Below are 10,039 nucleotides of genomic sequence, written 5' to 3'. Positions count from 1 at the left end.
CTTAAATCAATTTCACACACAAATCAAGAAAATAAAATTAACCAGAAGCGCAGCAAGCAATTTCCATAAAATTTATTAAAGACTTGAACTTTACACAGAATTAACTCAAATTAGCTTCCAAATATGACCCAATCACATAAAACTTCAAATGAAATTCACTTGCAGGCCAAAAGTTACGGAAAGGATATTGCTGCAGTTTCTATTAACAAAGTGCATAACTCAACAACGAAACATCTAGACCCTAACATAATACCAAGTTGCAATCGTCGTTCCCAAAAATACACATACTTGCAGTAGCACTTAGTATGCAACTTCAGGCTATAATTAGTATCAGAGTTCATAACTAAACAACCAAAATATATAGATACTCCCGTATTAAAAAGTTGCAGGACACATTAACATTTGCAAGCTACCTTCACAAAAGAAAAATACCAGGTCCATTATCAATTAGTTTGCAACTTAAGGACAAAAATGATAACGTACTTGCAGGATTCATGATTAATAGGATACTTTGTTTGCAAAAAAAGAGTATGCAACATCAAAATAGTATCACAGTGCCGAACTCAACATAATACAAAGTTGCAGGACAAATTAACATAATACACAGTTGCAGTACAAATTATCATTTGCAACCTTCCGTCCCTAAAAAAACCAAATGCAGCATCACTTGGATCGCAACTTCAGGATCGGAAAAATAAGAAGGCGAAAAAGTAACCCACATACTTGCAGGACTCATGATTAATAGGAAACTTTGTTCGAAAAAAAATTGTCAACACTATCAAAATAGTATCACAGCGCAGAACTCAACAACAAAAAATCTAGATCATAACCTAGTATAAAGCTGCAGGACACAATAAAAGAGGCAATTTTCGTTCCGAAAACTACAAACCAATTGCAGTATCACATATATTTACAGCATAATACATTTAACAAATTAAACAACTACTGCACAACAAAAGACCCACATTCGACCCAAACAATCACTGTCCAAGAATCATTGCCCATTCGTATTGTGTTTGCATCGATTATCAAATCCTTGGAATTTCGAATTGAAACAAAGCCCCCAAAGAAAATAAAAGGGCACCCACGAATTAGAGCCGGCGAATGCAGGACAACCCAGTCAATCGCCCCCGAAGTTCATAATATCAGACTATTTATTGGACATGAAAACGACTACAACGCAATTGAAGGACATAATGAGAAGATCGGTGACATACCAGAACTCATTTTCGCCCAAAAAAGCTTCGTCCTGCAAACTCTTCGTCGTTCATTGGATTAGGTATTAATCGTAGTGGAATTAGGGCTTAAAACACCGAAACTGAGGGATTTCTTGATATCGTTGTTGTGTCCTTCACCGGAGGGTGCGGGATGAAAACTTGCAGAATCGTGCGCGTTAAAAGTGTTCAAAATTGATTAATAACTAGCAGCTATTTTTTTTTAATTAAATCTCAGCCATACGATCTTTTTAAAATTTAACGGTAGATCTTAGGGACTCCAATATCTTCAAAGTTATAGTGTCCCACAGAACTCCACTATATATATATATATATATATATATATATATATATATATATATATATATTTGTGTTGTTCTAATACTGCTAATTGTTATGGATGCAGGAGCTTCTTGCCTAACAAGGTCGTAACATCCATGGTGATGGAGGAGAGATCCAGAAGGGGCGCAGAAGAAGGGTGCAAATTGGCGATAATTGTGCCTTAATTAAGGATATTCATTATTCTTAATTAAGGTTTTTTTGTACCATTTATGGCGACCATGATTGGAGCATTTTTGACCTACAGAGGCATTTAAGTGCCATAATGTTGGCTCATTTATGTCTTTATTGTAATTTTTTTTCAAATTCCCCATATTCTTTTCATTTGTTTTTGTCTTATTTTCAGGATGTTTGAAAGAGACGTGAACCTTGGTGTCCTAGCAATTGAGCTACAAATATTGATGGAAAATAATAAAGAAGACATCAGTTTTTAGTCTGTTTTGTAATTGATGTAATTTTTGTAGGGTACTATTTTTCCCCCTTGAGTTTTTTTCCCACAAGGTTTTACCCTTGAGGGGTTTTAACGAATCCTTTTTTTGGTGGGTTATCTCTACTGACTTGAAAGTTTATGTTGTCTAAACATCCAGAGTATTTACATACTTTGGGTTGGATGATATACCTTCTTGCTTGAAGGTAACTCTGTCCATCCGGATATTATAATTTTCAATCTTGGTATAATACAACCGTCTTACGACCAAAATAAAAAACTCTATGGAAAGGATCACTCGTAATAATACCAATATGCTCTACATAATTCGCATATCTAAGTCTGATGGGCCCAAATCTAGCCCATGCAAATGAGCCCAAATCTAATTCAGGCAAATGTTGGCCATTTAAGTTCAAATTAAAGTTAAGGAAATAATTACTATAACATTTAATATTTTCATGTTTAATTTATTAATAATAATATTGTAAATAGGGCCACATATATCTCACAATAATCTCTCATTTTATCCTTTGTCGAAATTTAATACATATAATGTAAATATATAATGTAAATATAATTGAAAATAAAAATAAAATAGAATTACGAAGATTAGATATAAATTATAAATAAAAATTATTTAGACAATAAGCACATTAGATCGCGGAAACTAAGAAAACTAGGAATCATAGATTTATTTTTTTGTTTTGACAAATATTGTAAAACACCGGGAATCACACTTATTTGGTTAAGCTGTGCAATAGGAAATTAGTTGAAAAATAATTGGATTGATCAAAAACTAACCTGATAATTAATTAAATATTCATAAATTTAATCTGTTCAGCAAATTATGGTATAAAATTTAATCAACAACTGATCACAATTAACGATAATTGTTAGAAGGATGATTTTGACGTGAAGGAACTTGTTGAGATGATGCGAATCCAAGTGATACTTACGTGAGGAGATGGTGATTAAAGGAGGAACAAAAATCTTACTGCATGAATGAGCAATGAAATAAATGCTGAAGTTTGGCAAACAGTTGGACAGTAAATTCATCTACTGCGCCCCATAAAAACAATAATACCAACCCCATCCGTAACTTGCTCTCCTTCTTCCCCTCTTTTTTCAAACACCCCCCTTTTCTTCTCTTTATAATAACCCCAGAGCAACCCTTCTTTTAAAACACCTCTCTCTCTCTCTCTCTCTCTCTCTCTCTCTCTCTCACAATGCTAACAAAATCAAACCTCCCTCTCTTGCTCTCTCTCCTTCTCTCTCTCTTCTCCCTCTCTCTCTCGAAATCTCTCCAGTACAATTCCTTCATCCCCGCTGGTCTGTCCTCCGCCCCCACTCATTCTCAAGCACTCGATGATTCTCTCTCCCTGGACCAAACAGAGGATAATAACATACAAACAAACACTCTCTCTCTACAACTACACCACCTCGACTCTCTCTCCAAACCCAATGCATCAACCCCGTCAGAGTTATTCACTCTCCGCCTCCAACGCGACGCTTCCCGCGTCAAATCCATCTCCTCCCTCGTCGCCAGAAAATCCAACCTCACCGCCGGCGATTTCACCAGCTCCGTCGTCTCCGGCCTCGCGTACGGCAGCGGCGAGTACTTCACGCGCCTGGGAGTGGGGACCCCACCCAAATACTCTTACATGGTCTTAGATACAGGCAGCGACCTCGTTTGGCTGCAGTGCAAGCCTTGCTTGAAATGTTACTCACAATCCGACCCGGTTTTCGACCCGACCCAATCTACCTCTTTTGTCGGGATCGGATGTGGGTCCCCTCTGTGTAAAAAACTCGACGCCCGAGGATGTAGCAAAAAGAAGAAATGTCTGTACCAGGTTCAATACGGCGACGGATCGTTTACTGTGGGTCGTTTCGCCACCGAAACGCTGTCGTTTCGTAAAGGTAATAAAGTTAATAATATAGCTGTTGGTTGTGGTCAAGATAATGAAGGACTTTTTGTGGGTGCGGCCGGTTTATTAGGGTTGGGCCGGGGCGAGTTGTCGTTTCCGAGTCAAGCCGGTCCGAAATTCGGTTCGAAGTTTTCTTATTGTTTAAACGACCGGTCCGCTTCTTCTAAACCGTCTTCAATTGTGTTCGGCGAGTCGGCTATTTCAAAAACCGCCGTCTTCACGCCGCTAAAAACAAACCCTAAATTCGACACATTTTACTACATTGATCTTGTCGGGATTAGTGTCGGCGGCGAGCGGCTGCGCGCCGTTTTGCCGTCGCTCTTCAAGACAGATGTTTCCGGCAACGGCGGCGTCATTCTGGATTCGGGTACTTCGGTGACCCGGTTGACCCGACCCGCTTATACAGCACTCCGTGACGCATTCCGCGCTGGCGCAACACATCTGAAGACAGCGCCGAATTTCTCACTGTTCGATACATGTTTCGATCTCTCCGGCCAGTCTGAAGTCAAGGTTCCGACGGTTGTGATGCATTTTACAGGCGCTGACGTGTCATTTCCGGCGAGTAATTATTTGATTCCGGTGGATAGTAGCGGAACATTTTGCTTTGCCTTTGCGGGTACAAATAACGGGTTATCAATAATTGGGAATATCCAACAACAGGGAATTCGGGTCATTTATGATTTGGCCGGGTCGCGAATCGGGTTTGCCCCGCGTGGGTGTGCTTAATTTGTACTATTATTCAGGCTTTGTTTGGAAGGGTGTAAATTTTTTGGTTACAATATGAAAGGGGTGGTTTAACTTCTAATAACAAGTTGTATGACTGCCGATTGCCAAACAAGGAAGAAAGTGAATTCTGAAACTAGATTGGTTGGTGGTAAATTAGTGAAAAAACGACTTAATTTAAAGGCTTAATAATACTCTCTAGGTCTCTTATTTGTTGCTTCTAATGATTAAATTGATAAGTTTTACTTAACTTAGATAGCATAGGTGTCATTAATAATTCAATATCCAAAATTATCAATTACATTAATTTATATTGGAGTAACAAATATTTTCATAATATGAATAAAATTTTATTATGCGGGTGTTTGGGCAGGGCTTTTAGCCCGATTTCTAGAGTTATAAATTAGAAGTCGAGAAGTACTTATAAAAAGTTAAGAATCATAACTTTTGTTTTATAATTTTTACTTTTTATCCTAAACATTTTAATCAGTTATAGTGTTAACTAATTTTTAATTTTTATTTCATTTTTTAATTTAAGCTAGAAACACTTATTTTAAGCTCATCTAAACGGCCTCTATGAAAAATGAGCTTGTGTGGTATTAAATATTCGTTGTCATTTCAGAATCGATATGAATTTTATAGAACTTTCGAAAATGAGAATCGAACTACCTAACCTTAATGCGAAAGCACTAATGCACCTTAACGAAAGAATTCTTTAATATCTCAATTAAATATGTCCTTTAATTTATAAAATACATTATTGACACGGACTCACACACATAAATATCGTACTCGAATCCAAGTGCTAATAATGCTATCCGACATGTGAAGGGGGAGGAGGATGGTGGGAGTGGAGAGTGGAGACTGACACTTTAATCCCATGCATATAGTTAGGGGGCGTGCATCACGGTCTTGAGTAGATACGGGCCATGTGAATTATCAAGATGATTGCGGTGGAAACACAAGACACTAAACAAAAAGCTAGCTAGTGTTAAAAATACTTACAATTCACGAAGTTTCTGTTAGTACAATTTAATATTAAACTGTAGGCTGTGTTACAAACTTTTAAGTGCTAAAATAGTCTCATATTCCGTTTTTTTAACCAATTCTTTTTCCTTTTTATAAATGAGTTCACTCAATAATAAAAAATCATACGACATCTATATAAACAGTTGCGTCGAACAAACAAAACACAGAAACAATCACCGATTAATCCATTCTTCTTGGATATAAAATCACGTGATTTGTTGAAGATGATATATACACATGACTCGCCACTTTCGCTTCCGTCATAACCAGTTTGAGCTATCGACTAAGAATGCATTACCCTAACAACTTTTATTACTAAAACAAACACCATATACTCACACAAATGGTTAGACAATAACAAAATTCACACAAACGGTAAGACAACAAAAACCAAAACCACAACTTAGCAACCTTAGATTTGAAAATGCGAAAATGAAATACCAGCTATACCAAGACAATCCTTAAATTTGGGGAACAAACCCACGGAAACAAGATAACTCCGATCACTATCGAGAACAAAATCACCGAGAAGAACGAGAAATCCGAAGCTCCGTGGCTGTCGAGAACAAAATCACCGAGAAAAACGAGAAATCCGAAGCTCCGTGGAATTGAGATCTAAGATAAAGAAGGCCAACTCGGAAAAGGTTAAATCTGGGGAACAAGCCCACGAAAACAAGATAACTCCGACCACTGTCGAGAACAAAATCACCGAGAAGAACGAGAAATCCGAAGCTCCGCGGCTATCGAGAACAAAATCACCGAGAAAAATGAGAAATCCGAAGCTCCGTGGAATTGAGATCTAAGATAAAGAAGGCCAACTCGGAAAAGGTTAAATCTGGGGAACAAGCCCACGAAAACAAGATAACTCCGACCATTGTCGAGAACAAAATCACCGAGAAGAACGACAAATCCGAAGCTCCGTGGCTGTCGAGAACAAAATCACCGAGAAAAATGAGAAATCCGAAACTCCGTGGAATTGAGATCTAAGCGAAAGAAGGCCAACTCGGAAAAGGTTTTGAATCCTTATCCGAAAACACAAACTAATACCAAAATTTAAGGGAAAAAAAAACTAATCTTACCTAACAATGAAGATTTTTTGGAAATCTAACTTTAAAATATATTTTATTGAAAGAAGGAAGACCAAACAAAGAAAATAAAAGATTTTGGGGCTTTCCACCGGTAGAGATCCGGTGGAAGCCCCGGCTGCCAAGTAAGAAAAGAAAGAGAGAAAAAAAATTGGGGTTTGCTGAGAGATCCTCAATAAATTCTTATATTTTAACCTAGCCGAATTTTCTCCTACCCCCCCTCCTCCAAGTTTGTCCATTTTCAAATGAATCGAGGGGCTTCCACTGATTTTCTCCGATGTAAAGCTCCAACCCTTTTATTTATTGTTTACCCTCGTTAATTTTCTCTCAATAAAACCCAATCTTTTGGGTGTTTGTGTGTCTCTCCTCTTGGAGTGTGTGTTTTGTCTCTCCTTTTGGAGTGTTTTGTTATGTTTTTGTCTAGTTATGATTGGATTTATTTAGTGTTTGATCTGTTGAGAACGAGTTTATTGATATTTTTGTTGATTAGCAAAGACTGTATCGATTATGGGACGGTGGTGATTATTGCAAGAGCTCACCTTTCACAATCAAAGATTGTTCATCCTTCACGGGTTTACACTTTCGGCATGTCTATAGCCGGTATGCGGCATGTAAATAGCTGGGGTGCCTTCGGCAATGTCTATAGCTGGTGTTCGGCATGTAGATAGCTGTGGTGCCGCTTCTCCAATCTCAATTTATGTGATTGGTGTTCCTGAACATTGAGCTAACAATGGTTTTTATGTGATATAGTCAATTGCGATGTTATTATTTCCAGAGATGTTGGTGCAATTTTGATCGTTTGGGATGTCTTTGATTTCGTTTTTAGCTTCAATAATTTTTAAATTCTATGTGTTAAACGATCAGGATACAAACCATCTAATTGTTTTTAATATGTTATTTGTTTTACAACTTGGTTGTATCGGCAGTTTGGGGTTTGTTCCGGCTGTATTATATTTAAGTTAATGAAATCTTCTTGCATTTGTCAAAAAAATATATATTTATTTTTCTATTTAGTCTTACAATAAAATTTTTATTATTTCATTTTTCATGAGTCATCAGTTATGATTTTATACACAAAATCATATTATTATTCTATCTTAACACACACATATCTCTTTTTGGTTGGGCATAAATTTTATTATTTTCATTTTCTATGAATCATCAACTATAATTATATACACAAAATATGATGTTATTCTATCTTGACACTAATATACTCCCTCCGTCCCCCTCAATTGTTTACAATAGAGGGGGATACGGAGACCACGACAATGTATGGAAAATGATAAAGTTAGATGAAAAATGGGTAAAGTGGTGGGATCTATCAATATTTAATAATAGATTTGAGATAGTGGAGGAAAGTAATGGGTGTAATAGTAGATTTTATTGTTAAATATGAGATAGTAGGGAAAGATAGTGGGCGTAATGATGGGAAAAACTTATTATTTATAGTAACTGTTATATGCAAAATTGTCAAGATCAGTTAAGTGGGCCAAGCCCATCAGAGGAGGTCTATTTGGGCCAGGAAAGTCAAGATCAATTCAGTTTCAAGGTGACCCTGTCAAAAGACAGGGCGCGCCCACTTGCCAAGGAAAGTTCATTTTATCATAATTCAGAAGAGCAATAAGAAATACTTTGTGTTTAGGGGGACGCCCTTGAACATGAGTAGATCTCATTGTTATATTATGAAGGCCCTACCTTGAAGTCTAGGGAGTTGTCCTCCTTGGGAGGTAGAGGATAGAGAGGAAGACACCCTGGAAGGTCCTATCTCTGTAGTCTGGCGGGTTGTCCCTGTCGGGGAGTAGGGTAGTGCCCTTGCATTTGGGGTAAGCCCAAAGGGCTAGGCCTCATCGTATTGGGCCCCTTCCGGGAGGAAGATTCTATAAAGGGAGGCCCAGCCCACATGGGTCTCTTAGGAGAAAGAACTACGTAACGGCTTGATCCCCTATAAATAGGGGTACGTAGGCAGATTGTAGGCATCGATCATTCTTGAGAGCTACTCCAGTTAGCAATCTCGAACCCTTTGCTTACAATTGCAGCCGCCTCCATAACAAACAACCAACCACTTCCTATATTCTCGCCAACAAGAATCTTGATCCACGCCGCGAACCTCATCTTTGTTGACCTACCAGTTTTCTCCGTTAACACTAACGTAAAGAAATGAGAGGGACATCCCACCAAAATAGTAACCGTAAAGAAATGACAGAGACAGAGGGAGTATATATATACCAGTGCTATTTAATATCTATAAACTCCACCGATTGTCACTTTTTGCTCGGCTCTTTCTGGTTGGGCCATGTGATGGAGAATCGAACAGATTAAAGTTTGTTTCAACCATCAATTCTGGGAATCACCGCCGCTGAGCAAAGGTTATACAACTAAATATGCAGAGACAATGAATCAGTCTACGTCATCTTACATACATCAACTTCCCGATCAAGATCATACACTTATTTTTGGAACTTTCACAAGATTGCGAATCAGGTTTTCAGAAACGGGTTGTTTATCTTGTGCCTTCAGGGCACAGGTTAACGTGTCATAATTATTCTATTTTTTTCTGCAACAAGTCAACAACTACTCTCTCTCTTCTTTTTTCACGTAAAATAATAAATTAATGTTTCTTGATTATTGTGTTTTCTTTTTTAACCACATACTTTACTCTTTTTACCTATTATATTCAGAAAAATAGTATTTATAAATTATATACAAATTAAAATTTTATTAAATACTAACTATATATTCAGTTTTGATTTATCTTTCAAAATTTTATATTTATAATAAAATTTTATTTTATTTTAAAAAATGTCAACATAAAATAAATTTTTTATCAAATTTTATATGACAACTTTTAATTAATTTTGTCCCACAATTAATAACGAGACCTCCCCGCATATACACTAATTTTCTAATTTAAAATCACCTTCTAACTAATTTTTTTTATTAAATATCAAATTAGATGATTTTAATTAAAATTTGATAAAGATGTCAACTGTGTACCCAAATGTTTAGTCGACCTTTTTGATTAAGATCCCAACCAAATTATTTAAACTAAGTACCCAAAATGTTAGTTCGGATTATTATATGCAACTCAGGAACATGAAGTTGGAATCGCTTGTAATCGCGGATCAGCATGCCACAATGAATACGTACCGGGCTCTATACACGCCGCCCGTCACACCTTGGGAATTGGTTTCTCCGAAACATCAGACCAATGATCACCCGTGACTTCGGTGTACCGCTAGTGCCACAAAGGCTTTTGGTGGTCTTATTGACGCATACCACGGTGGGATCTTCGAT

The 10,039-nt window shown here is 37.2% G+C and overlaps 1 protein-coding gene across 1 annotated transcript; it reads left to right on the top strand.

Moving 5' to 3' along the window:
- The first annotated feature begins 3,096 nt into the window (after positions 1–3,096).
- On the top strand, positions 3,097–4,767 carry LOC108205940 (aspartyl protease family protein 2). Its single transcript, XM_017376073.2, has one exon. The coding sequence runs from the start codon at positions 3,207–3,209 to the stop codon at positions 4,629–4,631; it is 1,425 nt and encodes a 474-aa protein (XP_017231562.1). The 5' UTR covers positions 3,097–3,206; the 3' UTR covers positions 4,632–4,767.
- Positions 4,768–10,039: the final 5,272 nt, after the last annotated feature.

Source organism: Daucus carota, chromosome 2 (genome assembly GCF_001625215.2).
Source record: "Daucus carota subsp. sativus chromosome 2, DH1 v3.0, whole genome shotgun sequence".
Taxonomy (NCBI): Eukaryota; Viridiplantae; Streptophyta; class Magnoliopsida; order Apiales; family Apiaceae; genus Daucus; species Daucus carota.
The sequence above is the reverse complement of the archived record's forward strand: the minus strand, read 5'-3'. Positions and strand labels throughout refer to the sequence as shown.